Genomic DNA, 21,883 nt, shown 5'->3' with positions numbered 1-21,883 from the left:
GTCAGAAGGTTTGAGAGTAATAGACTGAAGGACTCCCTGTCAAATCAAATCAAGAGTGCCATACATCTCTCCTCACAATTGTTTTTAAATTTCAAGAATAAGTGATAATAATAAAAAGTCCTTCAGGCATCCAGGTAACAGGAGCAAGCCAAGAACAATGACCCACCCTTGCCTCAGATTTTTCTCTTCATCACTTTGTAGTTTCAAAGGAACCCAGTAGCAGCCCAAGAATTGTATTCCCAATGGTTCTGCCTCATGTCAGGGTGACCAGCAGTGCCAGCAGGTCTTCAGTCCCTTCCCTTCTTCAGAATACCAAAAGGTGCTTCTTTAGACTAAAGCCTAGAGCGAGATAAATTCACACAGCCAGAGCCAACCTGAGGACAAAGCCATACACTAAAGGGAACCCAGGGAAGCGAAAAGGAGCATACAGAAAGCGAGACCACCCATGAGGCGATAAATGTTAGGCCAGCTATTTGTTACATCACTCAGCATGTGCTTCTGAAAATCCACCCATGTGCCTGTTTGTGAGAAGTGTATGTTTCTAAACAACTCTAATTGCATGAAGATCAGAGTTATCTCAGGTAAACACAAGCAAATAATAATAATAAGGCAGTAATTAATGTCAAACAAGAGATCATATTTGAAAAGGCAATAAATATTTTAGTTAGTAAATATTCCGATCCTCAATTTACTCAATGATGTCTGTTTAGTACCTGCTATTTGTAGTAGGCAAGGTTTCTGCTCCAACCGCTATAAAAGTGAAACATAGAAAAGAAAATCCTGTGGAAACAGAAAAAGATTGGTCCAAGATGATAGAGAAAATTTTTTCCAAACTCTCCTGTCAGCCTTTAACAGATTGGGTAAATTAAAACTTGGCACATATGGCTATAACATAACTAGTTCAATTCTATCTACTATGTGTACACGTGGTCTATTAAATAATTCTGCGGTTTACAGCTAGAGATTACATCAGTTGCTAGCCACCATGGAACTTTTACAAAAGTTGATTATATAAAAAGCCACATAAGGAAAATTTCCATTAATCCTGATCCCTCTCCCCAGGCACTGTACAGGCCAAATTCTCACACACACCACGCACAAAAAACCAATACCTTAAGACTAGATTTAACAAACTATAAATTAAAATTAAAGTTCTCTCTGAAATAAGTCATTGGTTAGGGATTGATGGCAAGTCTCACTTACAGTCTATTCTGAAACAAGTTTGGTTATGTGGAATAAGGCACACAGCCCAGAAAGGTGGATCTTCAAACCAGAGCGTTAACACTAGCAGCCCCATTTGTCAGGTACTGGTAGGAGGAAAACCCTAGGGAACACGCAGGAGCAGAAAGTAGCCATCAAAGCCAAAGTGAGAGCACTGATGTTTGGAGTCCTCCAATCTGAGTTTGAGTCCTGCTTCTCTACTTCTTAGTGGCTAGGGTGGATACCTGATTATTGCTCATTTCTCGGCTGCCACCTGCTTAGCCAATACCAGGAATGTTAAGCAACATTAGCCATTCTCGACCCTGTCTGGGCATCCTTACCTAGAAAGCATTTAAATAATACTGCTGCTCGGGCTCTATGCCCAGAGATTCTGATTTGGCATGGGACCAAGTCATCAGATTTGGAAAAATCTCCCCTTAAATGATTCCATTGTACACCTAAAGTTAGGTGATCCTCCCTTCCACTGGCCACCCAGTGCTGAAGTTCAGTAAGACTAGAAGACACCTACAGTCTGCCTAGGGCAGGAGGTTTTAGAAGGCTAAAAGCAGAGAAACAGTAACGCATAGCAATCTAATCAAAGTGTGCATTATCGCAAATGATGCAGAAAATGCCGGCTCCAGTTAATATTTTGCACCCAACATGATTTAGACCCAGGGCATATATTGTACTCCAAGCCCCATTGTAAACACGATGGGCCATTTATCCACTGAACGGTAACCACTGTAATTACCTACAGGGCAAACATATGAGGTTGTTCAAGCAGCAATTAATTGTAGACCTGGAAGTAAAGGGACAATAACATTGAAGTATCAACCAGAGTGTGATTCAGCCATCACATCAGAAAGCCAGTATTTCCAAATTGTATTGGCTAAGCATTTTGAGGGATATGAAAGCATAGAGAATATCCCAGACCCTGAAATAGTGGCTCCCAGACTTTTCTAATAGCTTCTTCTAAAACTGGTGGGGTGAGAAAGTTTGCACCAGCATCTTCATCCTGAGAGAAGATTTAGGGACACTAAAGTTGGGTGGGGGAGGAGGCTGTAGGAAGCTTCCATTCCCTGTACTCTCTATAGGATCTACATATCACCTGTAAGCAGGTATCTGGAATTGCACAACTTTTGGATGCTCTTTGTGAATCTGGTAGATTCTTTGTTTAGAAAAAAAAAAATGTGTATGAGCCAGGCACCCATAGCTCACACTTGTAATCCCAGGTACTAAGGAGGCTGAGACCTGGATGTTCAGGGTTCAAAGCCAGCCCAGGCCAGAAAAAAGTCTATGAGAGTCGATCTCCACTTAGCCAGCAAAAAGCCAAGCTGGTTCAAGTGGCAGAGTACAGTGACAATGAAGGTTGGTACTGGCAAAAAAAAAAAAAAGTATATATCTGTAATTACCTACATATCTGTATGTGCTTTTTTTAAAAAACTTTTAAAAAATTTTTATTATAAGGGTTAAGTTGTGTGAGGGTTGATTTTCACAAATTTTTTTTGGAGGGGGGGGGTTTGAGTCCAGTCATGGGCCTGAAATCTGGGCCTCAGCGCTGTCCCTCAGCTCTTCAGCTCAAGGCTAGCGCTCTACAACTTGAGCCACAGTGCCACTTCTTTTTTTTCCTGCTTATGTGGTGCTGAGGAATCGAATCCAGGGCCTCATGCATGCAAGGCAAGCACTCTACCACTGAGCCACCTTCCCAGCCATGTATGTGCTTTTTCTACAGTTGTTTTTTGGGGGGAGAAGGGGTACACAGATACTTTGAAAACCATCTGTTCTTCCCAAGCTCTGATCTGGCCTCCATTTGCATGTCTTAAGACTCATTTTTATCGTGGTAGGCTTACTATTGCTAGTCACCTCTAAAAGTGAAGATTCTTCCATGCATCCAGCTGGAGTTCTGTTTACTACAGACTCTTCCTTTGTTGTTATTGCTGTTGATGATGATAATGATGATGATAATTTGAAGGTACTGGACTTGGACTCAGAGCCTTATGCAAGCACTCTATCCCTTGAGCCATGCTCCCAATCCTTTTGTTTTTCACATTGTGTCTTGTACTTTTGCCAGAGCCAGCCTTAGACCAAGATCTTCCTAGCTCTGCTTCTTTTGTAGCTGAGATTATAGTTGGGTATCATTAAACCTGGCCCCTACCTAGAATCTGTTCAACAGTCATTCTGCCTGGACCCTTACAAGTCTTGGGGTATCCCCTGTCTCTTGGGATTTTAGAAATGAGTTTCTCTCTAGGTATCCTTTAGCTCCAGGTAATGGCTGATGGGCTGTTGGGTGGTCAACCCACAGGCTCTGTCTATGGGGGGCTGCTGATTGGATACATTCTCTAGGGACCCTAGAGAATGAATCTCCTCTGCTCTAGACCAGATAAAAGGACAAATCTCCACAGCCATCCTCCCTGAATGGGGAGGTTGCGGGGAGGAAGTATTTCTCATGTGGTAGGAGTCCAAGGCTCCAAGATGTTGTCCCTGAATTGAGACTTGGATGTATTAGAGCTAGAACTACTACTGAGACAAGCAGAGGTGGCAACCTAATGTGAAACTCAACCAGATCCTTCCTGAAACAAAAGAAGGAAAGAGGGAAGGGGAACAAAGGAACAGGAGGCAGAACAGAAACCATGGAGGAACTCTTTCATAATCTGAGGGTAGGAAAGGTCTTTCTAAATAGGACACAAAACCTAAGATGTAAATGAAAAAATAATTGGTAAATTTATCCACCATGGAGAACCCACTGATGTGACAGAAGACAACATCCAAAGACAAAGAACAAACTTGAGCTTCCCTAATCAAGAAAGATCACTTTTCTACACACAGCTAAGGAAGACAAAGAGTCAAATGAGAAACGAGACCAAGGGTGAGCACCATTTCTGGAAAGGAACTACAAATTGCTTAAACCCATGAAGGGAGACTCAGCCTCACTCACAGAGAGAAAAACGCAAATCAGAGCTGCAGCAAGATGCCATTTCCTCACTGGCCTCTGAAGATCAAAAGGGTTGATAACTAACTTCTGCAGATGAGCCTAGGGGGAGGGAGCACAGATCAGAGACTGGAGGGAAGGAGTGGCATTTAAGGCAGGCAGATTATTAAAAATCCAATTTAACAACTTACTGGCACTTGAAAGAAAAGGACTGATAGCAGAGAAGGTGGACAGATTTGACTAGAGTGTAAATTAAAACATACGCACACATACACATGTGTAAAGGCAAATCGAGTATTTACAGCGACTATAATAGCTTGAGTTAAATGCTATCCATTTTGCAAATCTTCACTAAATTCCATTGGAAAAGCACTAGAATACCACTCGACACTAAAGACATGAAAAGGCTCTTCTTTAAAATAATATAAATTCCCTGAGAAAAACCCAACGTTGTGTGTAACCAGGAATGCAATCTGACTCCAGTGTTTTAGTAGTAAGTCATTACAGAATTAGATAGAAGAATGTTTGATTAACATTGACAGGACTGTGGTGAAATTGGTCCACTCATTATGTCTGACTAGTAAATATGCAAATTGATTTTTTTAAATCTTTAAAAAAAATAAGTATAGTCTTCAAAGGCTCAGATCCTGTCTTTATTGGGGAGATTTTACATCACAGACTGTCCATGGAGATCGGCAGGATGTCAGAATAGAAGCTCTAGAACAGTGACAAGCTAGAAGCAATCTAAATGCCCTCAAATTAGGAACGACTCAGTAAATTGTGGTATGTTCCATATCCTGATCTCCGAGGTAGCTATTAAAATGTTTACGATAAAAGAAAAAGAAAAACAAAAACCAATAAAAAAATGAAATGTTTATGAGGAGTTTTTGACAAGATAATTAAATGCTTGTGAGATGAGGTGAAGAGAAGACTGAATTAATAGTGTGCCTCTAGGGAGGGGGAGATCCCCTGGTTCATTTTCTCCCTTTTTTCTCCTCATTTTACATTTTTAATCTCTTCCACAGCAATGCAAGACTCTTACTTTCGGCAGAGGGATGGCAGTAATGCCATTGTTTGTCTCTCTTGTGTCCTCAGCTCTCCTTTGCGGCTACCACACCTGTCCTAGCTGATAAGAAAAAATATCCTTACTTCTTCCGGACCGTGCCGTCGGACAACGCGGTAAACCCCGCCATTCTGAAACTGCTCAAACACTTCCACTGGAGGCGTGTAGGCACACTCACACAGGATGTGCAGCGCTTCTCAGAGGTAAGTGCCCCAGGCCCGAGCTTGCCCTGGGGCCCAGGCCAGGAGAAGGAGGAGAAGGTAGAATATGGGGTGAGGAGGGATGCGGTGGTATTTGACCACTGACAGCCCACAGAGACATGGTAGGATTGCATGTGTGAGAAAGTGGCAGGAAATGTACCATTCCCCTCCATTTCCTTCCTGGCACTAATACTGATCAAGCCATGACCACCTAAAACCATAGATGCTGTCCATGGTTTTCTCCTAGGGGAAAGAAGACTTTGTTTTGTTTTTAATAGTGGGTTAAAAACTCACATGTTTTGTGCTGTTTCGCAATAATAATAATCATGCCAAAATATACATGGTTACAGATATGTAAAAGTGCTTTTCTGTCCTGATTCCCCCAAACCCATTTTGTTTCCTTAATTTTTTCCTTTACAATATATAATTCATCTGCTCTAGAATATATATTTCTATATTTAAATCTAGACATCTATATTTATTGAAACCCAAATGACCCAAGTACCAGTGGCTCACATCTATAATCTTAGTTACTCAGGAGGCTGAGATCTGAGAATTGTGCTTCAAAGCCAGTCTAGGCAGAAAAGTCCATGACACTCTTATTTCCAGTTAACCACCAAAAAGCTGAAAGTTGTTTTGTGGCTCAAGTTGTTTTGTGGCTCAAGTGGTAGAGTGCTAGCCTTGAGCAATAAAGCCAAGTGAGAGTACAAGGCCCTGAATTCAAGTCACAGAACCAGTACAAAAAAGTGAGTTCAAAGGTTGGAGGCATGGTTCAGGTGATAGAATGCCAGCCCCAGCCAAAAAGCAAAAGCATCAGATCAAGAGTTTGAGTCCTGGTCTTGGACAAAAAAATGAGTTCATACTGTATACTGTATATAGTATACATATAGTGTGTGTATATATATATATGTATAGTATAGTATACTATATGTATAATACAGTATATATAAGTATATAGTATACATGTATATACATTCATACATACATATATATATATATATATATATATATATATATATATATCTTATTTGCTTTTCATGAGATCTGAGGCATTTTACCTGGCCTCACTTTCTAATGAAGCATGGTATTCAGTCCAATGTGTTGTGACATTAGGACCAATCCTTGCATGCCTAAGAAGAGGATTCATTAGATCATTAGACCATTACAAACTTGAAAGTTGCTGCCCTCCAATAAGGCTCATTCACTTTCTGGCCCCACCGACGGCTCTGGAAAATTTCTTTTTTCACACTTCCTTATAAGACTTCTTCTGAGTTCCTACCTCTCTGCTTCTCAACCCCATCAGAACTTTGCCTCGAGGGAAGCATCTAACTCCAAATGACAGAGGCTTCAGCTGGCAGACTCCTTGGTGGGATGCTGACAGATGTTCTGAATGAGTGGGAAACAGGTGGATGTTGGTGAGGGATATGCAGGTCTCAGCTCCTGGTTCCGTCAACACCAGGCTCTGTAGCAATTTGGGAACACCTGTTTCTTTCTAATGGCATCTTTGACTAGCACAGTTTAAAGGGCCCTTGGGAGGGGATGAGGCCCAGAAAAGGGAGCAAAGATCAGGGTTTCTAAGCACCTCCAAACCCAAAAATGTCAGACCTGAGGAATGCAGTCCCAACTTCCCCCGACACACACACACACCAGTTTATGGATCACATAGACACTGCCTGCTTGTAGCCTCCGTTCAGAATGCTCACCAGACTTGGTCTATACTGGATGAATTAGCAGCCTCGACTTTGGATATGTGTGTCGTACAGTCCCAAACACCTTCACCGCCAGCACCCTGCGGGGAGGGATGATGGTGTCCATTTTGTAGACAAGGAAACTCAGGTTGCAGAGGGTGGGTGGCTTCTCACCATGGGGCACATGCTGGTTAGGGGCCTGGCTGGGTCTTGGGTGCCTGACTCTCCAGACTCCTCCCTGCGAAAGCCAGTGGCAGTTCAGGGCCACATCTCTGTCTCTGCGAGGCAGGGTCAGAGATCTCTGCTAGGGTCTCAGCAGGAAGCTCTTTCCCAGAGGACAGGATGTGGTTTTGGTAGTGTTGCTGGCAAGGACCCCTTTCGATTTAAATCCCTCAGCCCAGCTGACTCCTCTCTGTGCCCAGGGGCTTTGGCATCCCTCACCAGTGTCTGGCGGCATGGCTGTAGCGCCAGCCCTGGAAACTCGCCAGGGGCTAACAGCTTCTTGTGAGTGCAGAGGAAACTCGATTCCTTTTAGGAACCTGGTCGATCAGCAGTGCCAAGCACTTCTGTTCCGGCCTGGTGCACTGGAAGGAGTATCGAGTGAAAGCAATCCTGACGTTGGAGGGGCAGACAGGGGAGCTTGTCACTGAAGCACTGGGACTGTGGAGGGGGTAGTGGGTGAAGGACCATCTGATGCTACGGCCCCCATCTCTGAGATTCAAGCCCCCACATATGTCAGCTGAGTGACCACGTTGCTCTTGAGTAGATGAGCTGATCTCTGGGCCTAGCTCTGTCTTGGATAGCAGTGTGACCTCATGCCATTCATTTCACCTTGCTAACCATTGCTATTTTAGACCTAGCACTTCTGTCAGCCTAACACAGCATGTCTGGCAGGAGAGATCGAGCTTGTTCAGCCATACTCTCTCTGGATGGGAGATGAGGGAAGGATCTGGCACCAAACAGGCTGATCTCTAAGCACCTTTTCTAAGCTCTGTGGTGCGATAACCAGGTATTCTCTTTAGCTGGTAGAACTCTGGTTTTCCCCATGTAAAAGAGTGGGCTTAGCCTCCCTCCCACACTGGACTATGACAGCTGTAGTTGGCCAAACACTCAAGAATGGTCTGCACAACGTCGGGCTTAGTAAGTGGCCATCAACTGCTCTGGCAATTCATGGGACAGACTCTAGGAACACATAGCCATCTGCTCAAAAAGTTGAGCTGTGGCCTCCTGTGTGGCACACTTGAGGTGGGCTGTGCTGTGAAGGACCAGAGATCTATGGACAGGGATCCAGGGTCAGCAGGTGCAAACTTCTCACAGTGACATCTCATTGGATCCTCAGGGAAGTTCTTTTTTATTTTCTCTTGCCTTTTATTTTTTTGTGCTGGTCCTGGGACTTGAACTAAGGACCTGGGTGCTATCCCTGAGCTTTAGGTTTGTTGGTTTGCTTGTACCACAATTCTCAGATCTCAATTTCCTGGGTAGCTAGGATTACAAATATAAATCACTGGTGCCTGCCTTGAAATGTTCTGGGTTTTTTTGTTTGTTTTTTTGTCAGTCGTGGGGCCTGGGCCTTGTCCCTCAGCAATTCAGCTCAAGGTGAGCACTTTACCACTTGCACTACCATGCCACTTCTGATGTTCTGGTTTTTTGTTTTTGTTTTAAAGATTGATTGTCTTAGAACAGTTTTAAGTTCATAGAAAAGTTGTAAGAAGGCACAGATTTTCTGTGTATCATGTCCCCACATACCCAGCCTCTTTCATTTACCTACATCGATATATCATAATCAAAGTCCACAGGTCACATGATGGTTCCTTCTGTGAGTTTGGACAAAAGTGTGGTGACATTTATCTACTATCATAATGCCACACAGGGTATTTTCATTGCCCTGGTTAGAATCATGTAGAAGGTAGCCTTTTCTGACCAACTTCTTGTTTTACTTTTGCTAACACACAGTTAACTCTTCCATGTCTTTTTTGGCTTGACAGCTCATTTCTTTTTGCGTGCTGAATAATATTCCATTATCTGGGTATACCACAATTTATCTACTTACCTACTGAAGGATGTCTTGGTTGCTTCCAACTTTGGGCAATTACAAGTAATAGCCATCAACATCCACATAGGCTTTCAACTCCTTTGGGTAATTACCAAGGAACTTTGATCATGGTAAGAGTATGTTTAGTTTTGTAAGACACTGCCCAATTATCTTCCAATTGGCTGTGTCAATGTTTTCCTTTCCATCAGCAGTGAAGGAGCATTCCTGTTGTTTCCCCTCCTCGAATCACTTGGTGATGCCTGTGTTCTGGATGTGGCCATTATTACAGGTGTGGAATGATGTCTTTTTGTCATTTAACTTGCATTTCCCTGACTGGTGATGGATAAAGAGATGCTTTTCCACCTTGCCTCTGGATGTATGGGGATAGTCACATTGCTTGCTTTAGGGGTGCTGTGAGATTGGGTGTGATAGGGAACTTAAATCACTAACACAGCATTATGCAATGGGTGGTATTATTTTAGTGTCAGTGTAGAATCTAGTCCCTTGGCCATGGCTAGCCCTTTTCAGGACTCCTGTATAGCTGGGTTTCTGGGGCTGACAGATTCACTTCTATCCTGTTCCTCTTTCCAAAGAGGCTCCAAGCCCCCTGCCTGCTCCCTGGTGCTCAGTGATCCCTGGGCTTCGGGGGCTGACCTTTCCCCACCAGAGACCTCTGCCTGAGTGATGGGACCTACCAAAGCCCTTGATCTTCCCCAGACCGAAAGGTTGCCATCTGTGGAGCTTCTTCTTCAAAGCTCTGCCCTTTCAGGCCCTCCAAGCCCCACCTGGCCCTTTGGAGTCCTCCCCACTTACTGAATTGCCATCTGTCCAAGCCATGAGGGTCTCTGGTGAGTTCTAAAGTCACTGCTTGCTCTTTCAGAGAGCAACCTGGGTGAGACACCTCTGTAGTGGAGGGCAAGGAGACCCCATGATGCACTGTGCTCCCTGCAGACCCCTCTGGTGAGGAGCAACAGTCCTTTCCTGCCGCTCTTGACAGGGATCCACCTCTTGTCATGGTTTAAAACCCTTTGTAATCCCCATAGGGCCTCTCCTGTGTTATCTCCAGTCAGTCCTTTCACCCTATCCCATCCTTTGGAGGAGCCATACCTGCATGCTCCTCCCATGCAGAGCTCCCTGCAGAGCACTAACCTGGCTACCCCACCCTCCCCAGCAGAATCAGCTCTGCTCACTTTCCCCTTGGGCTTCTCCCCATAGCAGCTCTCCACATGTTGTGGTATTTAAGCTTCTTCATCTCTCTCCCATTGCCACCGCTGAGCTCCGTATCTCCTCTCCCTGCACACTGCCTGGTCTGTGTACAATCCATGGCTCTGGAGTTCACTGAGGGCTCTCTATGCAGTAGATCAGAGTCTTCACGGTAAATGCATGTGTTTTCTTCTGTTGTGTCCAGAGTCTGACGGCAGCTAGGGTGTGAGATGAGGAAGGGAGATACAGAAATCCCCAGCCCTGCCAGCCTGTATCCTGACTGCCTCCTGCCTGGGTCACTGCGACCAGTGGAAGGCAGGGAGGGGCAGCAAAGCCAGTAGGCCAGATTTCCACAGACCCTAGCCCAGAGCTGATATTCTTTCTTGACGTGATATTTGCTGGTAGGGGATTCTCCTAGCATCAGCCTCAATGGAAAGTTCTGGACCCTCACTACTACATGGCCACCTCTGGGTGGCATTGGTGCTGGTGTAGTTCATATCCTCTGTGCCTTCCTGGAGCTCCTCCATGCCCCCCAATGTGGTGAGTACTTCAGAATGACGAAGACCAAGTAATCAGTGGTTCTCAAAATGTGATCCCTGGAGCAGCAGTGTCACCCAGCTCCACTGAGGCAGGCAGGCAGGCAGGCACTCAACATGACCCAGTGATCAAATGGGATGCATATGCACTAGGGTATGGAGGCGAGCGGGCGGCCTTTGAGTGAGATCATAGGCCTGAGCCCACTGTATCTTTTTTTTTTTAATTTAATTTTATTTGTGAACATACTGTACAGAGGAGTTACAATTACATGGGCAGGATAATGCGTACATTTCTTACCAAGCATTGCAGCCTCCTCCTTTGTTTACCCTTCACATCCCTTCCCAGCCTCCCCACTCCCCCCCAATCCCAATCCCTCTCCTTCCCCCCCTTCCCCCCCACTGACGTTGTAAAGCTCGTTTTGGACATGACAACTTGTACTTCTCATTGTTGCAACAGGTCCACCTGTATCCTTAAACAACTGGTTTTTCCCCATCTCCTCCACAAGTTATACTGACATCAAATATAGTGAAAGCAGGGGTTATACTGTGGGGGAGGGACATACAAAGCAACGAAGAGATAATCTTATAAATGCGTTAGAAACACATGCATGAAAGAAAAAAACATTAAAATACATATCTAAGGGTTCATTTTCCTGACATCACATTATCTGACCTTTTCCACTTGACTCATACATCTACTAGATATTACAAATAAGGGAAACCATGGGACCTATGTTTCTTTGGGCCTGGCTTACTTCACTTAATATAATTTTGTCCAAGCCTTTCCATTTCCTAACAAATGGGGCAATGTCATTCTTTCTGATGGAGGCATAGAATTCCATTGTGTATATATACCACATTTTCTTGATCCATTCATCTACTGAGGGGCATCTGGGTTGGTTCCATATCTTAGCTATGGTAAATAATGCTGCTATAAACATAGTTGTGCTGGTAGCTTTAGTGTGGTCTTGTTTGTAAACATTTGGGTAAATGCCCAAAAGTGGGATTGCTGGATCATAGGGGAGTTCTATGTGAAGTCATTTGAGGAACCTCCATACTGCTTTCCAAAGTGGTTGAACAAGTTTACATTCCCACCAACAATGAAGTAAGGTTCCTTTCTGTCCACATCCCCTCCAGCATCTGTTGTTGTTAGAGTTCTTGATTTTTGCCGTTCTAACTGGAGTGAGGTGATATCTCAATGTTGTTTTGATTTGCATTTCTTTTATGGCTAGGGATGTTGAACATTTCTTCATGTGTCTATTGGCCATCCTTCTTTCTTCTTCAGAGAAGTTTCTCTTTAAGTCAGCCCACTGTATCTTAGAACAGGACCAACCAAGTAGATCAGGCAGGCTGGCCCCCACTCATCTTTCAGCATCCCTGCTCCCCACTACAGGCTAGGAGAGCTTCTGCAAGTCTTCTGTAAAGGAGACACAAGGGGACTGGAGACAGCTCAGATTCTGTCCATGCTACCGGTGCCTGCCTCTTGCCCCAACTTTTCTCTGAAGAACTTGCAGGTGTTGTAGGTGATCTAGCTGTGACCCATGCACACATCCTGTCCACTGTGCCCTCATTTCTGACTCGGGGAAGGGACCAGGCTGGCCGGGCAGCCAGCTGGAACAGTGGTATCCATCCTGCCCACACCTAAGTGATTGTGGGTGGCAGCCTCTTTGGGATTCAGGGGGAGACATTTAAACATTGGCATGATTTTTGCCCCATTTGAATAGTGCTATCTTAATGTTTCACGTACTAGAGAAATGGAAAGGGTTACAGCTTCCTGGAAACTGTTGCTTAGGGAGTAACTCCATGCAGCTGTTGCTTAGGGAATGACTCCATCCACCAGGTGACAGGTTAGAAGCAGGTATGAAGCGAGCAGTGACATGGGGGTAGGGGAGCACGCAGGTATAAATGATGAAGGGGCCTCCAGAATGCGGGGGCCTCTCAAGTTTGGGGGCTACAGGGACAAAGGAAGCCTCAGGGTCCCCTGAACATGTCATTCAGGAGGGTAGACAGGGCCTTCTTCCTTTACCAGAAGCAGACCTTGGGATTCCTACAGCACTTTTTACTACTGGTGAGCGAGCATCTCCCAGGGAAGTACAGCTGGCCAGCAGGTTCTGCCTGTCCTAAAGTGCAAAGACCCCTCCCAGGGAGAAGCAATGCCCAGCAGGGTCTCCAATGTCCACTGCCGTGGTATTGATGGCAGTGCATACACAGGGTTCTCTGTGCAGGGCCAGCTGTGTGGCTGGAACTGCTGAGTGAGGGGCCTACTTCCTCTAAGCCAGGTATCCTGGCCTGCCTCACAGCGGCCGGTTCTCAGGTGGCTTAGGGTCACACTGTCAGCTCAAGGTGACTGCCCTCAGTCCAGGCTGCAGGGAATTCTGGAACACAGGAGAAAGGGGCTGTCATGAGTGACCTCCAGATACCTCCCATGGACACTTTTCTATACCACCTATGGCCCTGGCCAGGTTCCCAGCATGCCCTGTAAAGCACTTGCTCCACCAGACCTTTCTTGGCAGTAGGAAAATGCCATTATCGCTAGGGTACCTGATGTTTTTGTGTGTGTGTGTCTGGGGGGGGGGGTCCCTGAAGTCAGCACAGTGCCATCTGTGTTGCATATAGGACTCACTCAGGATCTGAGGTGGCAGGTGCCTGCCCTTGTGGGAGACCCCAGGGTTTCCTCAAGCCCCACCTCACCCCAGAAACATGAAGGTGTCTATGTTGACCAGCCAACACACCTCTCAAGAACCTCCTCGCAACCCTGGGAGTTTTTGCTGTGGGATTCTACATGGAATTTTTCTTCTTTTTCTCGGCTCATCAACCATCAGAGTCCTTCACGCCCCTCCACACCTGCTTCTACCCCCTCCCCAGGATGCCTTGTTCCTGCTGGGCCTCTTGGCTGGCAGGGCAGCGCATCTTGGAGAGTGTGGGTTCTGAGCTATTCTGGTTCATTCTGGCTGTGCATTCTCCCCCAAGGCCCATCTGCCAGGAGCACGGGAGCCATGTGAGCAAGGGAGTGCAGGGGGGAGGTGTGGAGAGTCTTCAGGAATCACTGAATAGTCCGCGACAGCTTGACACACAGGAAGCTGGGGAGAGACTGGATTGAGAGAGAGCCAGTGGATGGAGGCCCCTCAGGGCTGTAGGTGGGACTTTCCTGAAAACAGTGGGAAGTCAGGGGGGAGAGAGAGAGAGACAGAGACAGAGACAGAGACAGAGACAGACAGAGACAGAGACAGAGACAGAGAGAGACAGAGACAGAGAGACAGAGAGACAGAGACAGAGAGACAGAGAGAGCGAGAGCGAGAGCGAGAGAGAGAGAGAGAGAGAGAGAGAGAGAGAGAGAGAGAGAGAGAGAGAGAGAGAGAGAGTGAGTGTGTTCACATCAGTCCTCAGGCTTGAACTCAGGGGGCCTGGACACCGTCCTTGAATTTTTTCCTTCAAGGCTAGTGCTGCAGCACTACTGACTTTTTGGTGGTTAGTTGGAGATGAGTTTCACAGACTTTCCTGCCTGGCTGGCTTCAAACCCCAATTAGATCTCAGCTTTCTGAGTGGCTAGGATTACAGATGTGAGCCACCAGTGTCTGGGTCACGGGGAGAATTCTTTTAAAGGTGAAGTCGGCTGCTGGTGGCTCACACTTGTAATCCTAGCTACTCAGGAGGCTGAGATCTGATGATCATGGTTCAAAAACAGCCCAAGTAGGAAAGATGTGAGACTCTTATCTTCAATTAACCACCAGAAAACTGGAAATGGTACTGTGGCTCAAAGTGGTAGAGCCCTAGCCATAAGCAGGAGAGCTCAGGGACAGCACCAGGCCCCAAGGGTTCAAGCCACATGACTGACAAAAGAAAGGAGGTGACGTTAACAGTCTTGTGGGATAAACAGATTAGAGATTGAGAAAATAGCCAGGAAGTTATTACAATAGTCCGAAAGAAAAAATTATGAAATTGTGGTTATTTTCTTACAGAAAAATATCAAGTTCCCTTTATTGAAACTTTTTTTACTTTTTTATTTTAAAATATTAATTACTAATTTCTAGCTGTAATAGTGATAGGTATTCAAGGCAGAAAGCTTGGAAAATACAAAAGCACAAAGGGGAAAGTTAAAAACAAGCTCTAACTGAATGGATGAATCCATTTTCTATTGCTATATTAGAATAGCTGAGGCCAGGTATTATAAAGAGGCTTATTGAACTCACAGTTCTACAGGCTCCCGAACATCAGCATTGACTTTATTCTAGCGAAGTCCTCATTGTGTGTGGCGTGGTGATGATGGGAGTGTGGTGAAAACTAGGGGTCACATGGCAAGTCCTTTCTCTCTTGGGAACTATATAAATTCTTTCTAAAAGCAGCATCTTTAGCAATGTAATTACTTAGCACTGGGCTCTCAGTCTTAAAGACCCAACCCTCTTCTACCATAGCCTCAGTGTACCCAGCCTCCAACACATGAACCCAACCATTGTACCATCTAGGCTTACAGCCTTATACTGGAGTTTGCTTGTTTGTCTGTATGGTTGGTTTGTCGATTTTGGTTGTTATTATTGGCACTACTGGGTCCTGTGCTTTCTAGGCAGTGCTTGCTACCACTTCCATACATCCAACCCTACAGAATTTTTTCAACATGCATAAAAAAACAAATATATATATATATAAAATACATGTTCTTATATAGAAGTGACTTCTTTAATTCAGCAATGCAGGGAAAATGTTTCTCTGGGCCAACAAATATTCTCCACCACCATAACTCATGATGACAACTCAGCGTAGGTTGATTCTGGCACTGGTGACCCTGTGCAGGCTTCCCCCAACCCCTGTACCCCACCCAACCACAAACCTCTCTGAGATGCCACAGGCTTCACTGTCTTCCAGTCTATTTGTTCTATAATCTATTCCCTCCCTTCCTGTATTTCAATAAGTCTGCAAATAGATAGCCTCCTTAATTATAACTAAAGTTGTTGGAACTTCTCTTTTTCTTAAGAAGTCTTTTGTCTGTGGTCAGGTGTGGTGTCACACTTCCTTTGGAAGCAGAGTTAAGAGGATCAAGAGTTCAAGACTAGCCCAAGCTACATAGTGTGACTCTGACTCATAAAAAAAAAAAGTGTCTTTGCCATTTTAAGGAACTTAGGATGGAACACAAAATGGCTATGTATTCTGTTACCTTCTTCATCCAATCTGTTCAAAAAAAATTCTCTCCTCTGCATAGGCTATCATTGACTCTGTGCCCTGTTATAGAACAGGCCTGTAGGTGCCAGCTTATTCTGATTGTAAGTAATAATACCATGGATGCATACTTTTTTGTTTGAATATCTCTGATCATTTTCCAAAGATAAGTGCCTAGAAATAGCTCTGCACATTTTTTTGAACCCTTTGTGCACATTGCCAAATTGTGCTCCCAAAAGATCCTCCGAGTTCCGAGTTTCCTAGCAATGATGGAAGGATTCTTTGCCAACATTGTGTGTTACTCTTTTCTGATCTTTGGCAATTGCTGTTTTAATTTGCATTTCTTTGATTACTATTGAGACTGAATTTCTTTCTTTCTTTCTTTCTTTTTAAATCAACATTCTTTCTTGTTTCTGTTTTTCCTTTTGTAAATTGGCAGTTGATGTGGCTGGCACTTTTTCCTAATAGAATCTTCTTCTAAGTGTTCTTGATAAAATAAAGCTATAAGCCCAATTTCACATCTGTGGCAGATGTTTTGCTCATGTTTCACATGACATTCAATTTTTGTTGTTGTTGTTATTGGTTGTGGGGCTTGAATTCAGCACCTGAGCACTGTCCCTGAGCCTCTTTGTACTCACAGCTAGAGTTCTACCACTTAAGTCACAATGCTTCCAGTTTTTGAGTGGTGACTTGGAGATAGGAGTCTCATGGACTTTCCTGCCCAGGCTGGATTCAAACCATGATCCTCAGATCTCAGCCTCCTGAGTAGCTAGTATTACAGGCATGGGCCACCAGTGCCTGGCTCCATTTTGGTATTTGATGTGGATTTTTTTGTTTTTGTCAATCATGGGGCCTAAACTCAGGGCCTGGTGCTGTCCCTGAGTTTTTTTGCTCGGGACTAATGCTCTACTACTTTGAGCCACAGCTCCACTTTCAGTTTTATGGTGGTTAATTTGAGGTAATAGCTTCAGAGATTTTCAGCTACCTGAGCAGCTAGGATTACAGGTATGAGCCACCGGTGTCTGGCTTGATGTTACTTGATGTCTTGAAAATCTTAGAATTTTATGTAGTCAAATTTCTCAAGACCATATTTTTTGACCTTTCACTTTAGACTTAGCAATTTCTTCTCATCATCTTTGTTTTCTTCCAGTACTTTCACTATTTCATGTTTTGGCTTATCTGGAATTTCCATATATGTTCTGAAATATCAAGCATTTCTCTTCATTTGGTCACTCATTTCTGACTTGTAAACTTTCATCTACTGATGGGTCTGTTCTGCAGTTGATCCTCATTGTTTTATTTTTTGTTGTTATTGTGTCAGTACTTGGGCTGGTACTCTACCACTTGAGTCATAGCTCCACTTTTGGCTTTGAAGTGGTTATTGGATATAAGAGTCTCTTGGACTTTCCTGCCCAGCTGTCTTTGAACCATGATCCTCAGATCTCATCCAGTGTTTGAAGTAGACATCTTTATACTTTTATATCTCAGTCATCTTTGTTTTCACCAGTTGAATTGTTGTGAAGTTTCAAAAATGCTCATTGTGTTTTTGTTGGAATCCAAGCAAGTCTATAATTAATTTGAGGGAAACATGGACATCTTTATAAACCCAGATATGCACATTCATGAGCATGGGACCTTTCCTCACCCTGAACTGGGTCCTCAGTAAGACCTTGTTCTCTCTTTACATGCATCCTCTCTATTACCTGTTAACATTTATTCTCAGGGACTCTGTGTTCATGATTGCTTGGGGGAGGGGGATCTGTTTTTTGTGATGTCGTTAAAGTCCTGCTGGAGTACAGGAAAGCTCTTGATCTGTGTGTCTACCTTTTACGACGATGAACACATTGACCTTGTTAATTCTGGTAGCTGGTCCTCTTGTAACTCCCTGGAGAATTTTAGCAAGTTAACAATAACATCTGACTTGAGAATAAATCTGCTTTCTGTTTTCTGGCATACTATCTTTATCCTCATCACTGTGTCATTAATATAGGACTGCCTGGGTTCTAATTCCAGTTTAGCTACTTGGTAGAGCTGGGTGACCTGGGGAAAGTCACTTAATTTTTTGGTGTTCTTGATCATCGGAACATAATCATAATTACTTCAGGTGCTATGGGGATTGAAAGTATAAATACATGTAAAGCACTTAGGGCTTACAACAGTGACCAAAGAGTACTGTGTATGTGAGTGTGTGCATCTGTGTGTAACTATTGTTGTTTCATTCACTAGTTTTTACACACACACACACACACACACACACACACACACACACACACACACACACACACACACACACACACACACTATTCACATCTGGTTCTGAGGCTTGAACTCAGAACCCCAGCACTGTCCTTAAGCTTTTTATGCTCAAGGCTAGGTCTCCACTACTTGAGCCACAGCTGCACTTTCAGCTTTTTGGTAGTTTATAAGAAATAAGAGTCATGTGCACTTTCCTGACTGGGCTGGTTTTAAACCACAAATCTCAGCCTCTGAGTAGCTAGGGTTACAGGCTTAAGCTACCAGAGCCCAGAGCTATTTATATTTTAAGATAGCAATAATAGTGGGTATTCTTGTCTTGTTGTTAACTGTAATGAGGGTACTAAAAGCAAGGTTTGATATCTGTCAGGTATGACTCATCATGTTTTTTTTTTAATTTTTTGTCACTCAATGTGTGTGTTAGAAATACAACTGCAACAAAATAAGTGTCTATTAAGAATCTATATTGTTAGCTTTGTAGTTTTTAAATTAGGCATTAGTGAAAAATTATAAAGTAAAAGTTTAAAAACTTTATCTTATGATGCATTCACTCATTGAACACTTATTTACTAAGTGCCTGGTGTGTGTTGGTCATATGCTGGGCACTGTGAACTCTTATGGATAATAAGCAGTGAATGAATGAAGGTCCTGCCATCAGAGAGCTTGCACTCTCCTACAGGGAGACAGCTAATGAAGCGAAGAGCAGATTGATGTGTGCTATGCCAGATGGTAAGTAGGGTAAGCAGAGGGGAGACAGCAGGGTGGGGTGAGCCCAAGCTGACATTTGAGCAGACTCTCGAGGCAATGAGGTTACAGTAAGTCAAAGGGATGTCTGAGAAAAGAAGGTTCCAGACACCACAATAGGCAAAGGTGTTCTGTGGCAATGGCACAGTGTAGATGTCATTATAGCTGGAATTGCATGGGTAGGGGGAATGAGGAGGACTGATTGGGAAGGGATTTGTAGACCTTATGACATTTGTGAAGATTTTGGCTTAGTCTTTGAACCAGCTGAGAAACTACTGGACACTGCTTTGGGTTGCTTATATTTTTTTTAGTTATTTATTTTCGTTATCCATCAGTTGTACAAAGGGTTTTAATTCAACATGTTAGTTTGTGAATACAATGCATTTTGACTTTGGTTTGCTTTTTATTGTTGGTGTGGCTTGAACTCAGGGCCTGGGTGCTAAGCTTTTTCCTGAGATTTTTCACTCAAGGCTAGCACTCTACTACTTTGAGCCACAGCCCCACTTCTGGTTTTCTGGTGGTTAATTAGAGATAAGAGTCTCACAGACTTTCCTGCCTGGGCTGACTTTGAATCACAATACTCAGATCTCAGTCTCCTGATTATAAACATGAGCCACCAATGCCTGGATTTTTGATTTGCTATTATTGACAAAAAAAAAAAAAACCCACCTCATAACAAGAAATCCCCCCATTGTAGCTACCCGAAGTTGTATGATTAAGTGATATTTCATATATATATATGTATATATATATACATATATATATATAATGGTTTACAGCTATTACCAATGTCTAATTTCAGACCAATTTCATCAACCCCCCCCTCAAAGACATTCCATGTTCATTAGCATTTGCTCATTCCCCTTCCCCAATCTAGCTTTATGATCTCCTGGTAATAGACTGTCCACATAAATGACATCATCAGAGGTGTGCTTTTAATATCTAGCCTACTTCACTTAGCATGATGTTCTAAAGAGACATCTGTCACTTTTTATGACCAAGTAATATTTCTTTATATGATTATAACACATCTTTTAATCCATTTACCAGTCAATGGACATTTTAGTTGTTTCTATTTTGGGCTATTATGAATAGTGCTGCTATGATCATTTGTGTCTTACATTGTTTTGTGTGGACATACGTTTTCAGTGCTCTTGAGTATGTATCTATACAAGAAATGGGACTACTGGGCCATAAGGCAACTACATATTTAACATTCAGAAAAACTTTCATACCATTTCCTAGTCATACATCAGTGGTGATACTGGTTTTATGTTCTTAACAACAATTGATGAGAGTTCCAGTTCCTCCACATTCTTTGCCAATTACTTCCTATTTTCCATTAGAAACGTATACACCTAGCCACCCTACAGTATGGGAAGTGCTGTCTCCTGTGGTTTTGGCGTGCTACTCTCCCTGAAGAATAAAGATACTGGTATCTTTTTTCAGGAGCTTAGTGAATATTGGTAGATCTTGCCTATTTGAATAACTTGTCCAACTCTTCAATGGCTTGTTTATCCTTTTGTTATTGGAGGATTTTTTTAGTTTATTATTCTGAGGGAGATTTCATTGTTCTATCTCCATATGTTTACATTCTATTCCAATCAGTCTCACTCCCTTTATCATGCTCCCTACCTTCTTCTTACTTCCTTGCAAGAAAGCATCCCAAACAGGTTTCCTTGTTTCACTGTTATAGTTTCGAGGCATCTACTTTGACACTATTCCAGCTTTATCCTCTCCACCAGCGTAGCCCTTCCTGCTAGTCCCTGCCTACCCATAGTCTATTATTTCTTTTTCCCCACTCTCTCCAACCCCTAACAATCAACAGTTTTCAATGACCTTCTCTGTGCTACTCAAATATAGTTGCAATACATTATAATATAATTCACCCTCTCTGTTGAAGTTTACCTGCCTGGGTTTAAAGAATTGTTTAAGCCAGGCACTGGGGACTCACACCTGTAATCCTAGCTATTCAGGAGGCTAAGATATGAAGATGGAGATTAGAAGTCATCCCTGGTAGGAAAGTCCACCAGATTCTCATCTCCAGTAAACCAGCTAAAAGCTGCAAATGGAGCTGTGGTTCATGTCAGATACAGGTACATGGATATAATGTCATAGCCTTTTCGACACCAAGCTAAGAGAGCTTGCCTTCAAGGCCCTCGCTTCCTCTTACGATTTGATGGTCATCTTGAGTCTGGGTTCTCTGGTGATCCAGGACCCCAGACATACTTCCCAAGGTTCCTCTATCTCTTCAGGTGCAACCAGAGCCTCCGTTCGCTTCTTCACAAATAATCACGTTCCCCGAGGTCAGAGGTGTAAAGAGCTATCTGTTCAATCTCCAGACTAAAGCTTGGGAGAAGTCTAATTGTCTTCCCTTTTCTTCATGTAGATAGATAAGCTTTGTGGACATTTCCTATGTAACATATGGAAAAACAAAACAAAACAAAAAAACACAAGTCTTCAGTCAAATATCTCATTATCTTATTTTTTGTTAACCAAATGTCCAGATCTTGGAGAGAGAGAGAGAGAGAGAGAGAGAGAGAGAGAGAGAGAGAGAGAGAGAGAGAGAGAGAGAGAGTGTGTGTGTGTGTGTGTGTGTGTGTGTGTGTGTGCCAGTAGTAGGGCTTGAACTTAGGGTCTGTGTGCTGTCCCTCAGCTTTTTCACTGCCACTTGAGCCACAGAACCACTTTGGGATTTTCGGTGAGTAATAGGAGATAAGAATCTCCTTTTCTGTCCCAGGTGGCTTTGAACCACAATCCTTAATTGCTAGGATTACAGGAGTGAGCCACCCGTGCTAGGCCATATCTTTGACTTTAATTAGTTCTGCTCCTATTAACCTACTTTCCAATTTATTTGTGTCTACATTTCTCTTTATTAATATAC

General features: G+C 43.6%; 1 protein-coding gene across 1 annotated transcript in view; it reads left to right on the top strand.

Moving 5' to 3' along the window:
- The window catches only part of Gabbr2 (gamma-aminobutyric acid type B receptor subunit 2), a 336,688-nt gene that overhangs the window by 151,446 nt on the left and 163,359 nt on the right, over positions 1 to 21,883 (top strand). The window contains exon 3 of the mRNA XM_070010539.1: positions 5,225 to 5,395. Within this exon, the coding sequence (XP_069866640.1) occupies positions 5,225 to 5,395 (171 nt within the window). The remainder of the gene's footprint in view (positions 1 to 5,224; positions 5,396 to 21,883) is intronic.

The sequence above is a fragment of the Dipodomys merriami genome, unplaced genomic scaffold (genome assembly GCF_024711535.1).
Source record: "Dipodomys merriami isolate MVZ:Mamm:240054 unplaced genomic scaffold, mDipMer1.0.p SCAF_11, whole genome shotgun sequence".
Lineage (NCBI taxonomy): Eukaryota > Metazoa > Chordata > Mammalia > Rodentia > Heteromyidae > Dipodomys > Dipodomys merriami.
The sequence above is the reverse complement of the archived record's forward strand: the minus strand, read 5'-3'. Positions and strand labels throughout refer to the sequence as shown.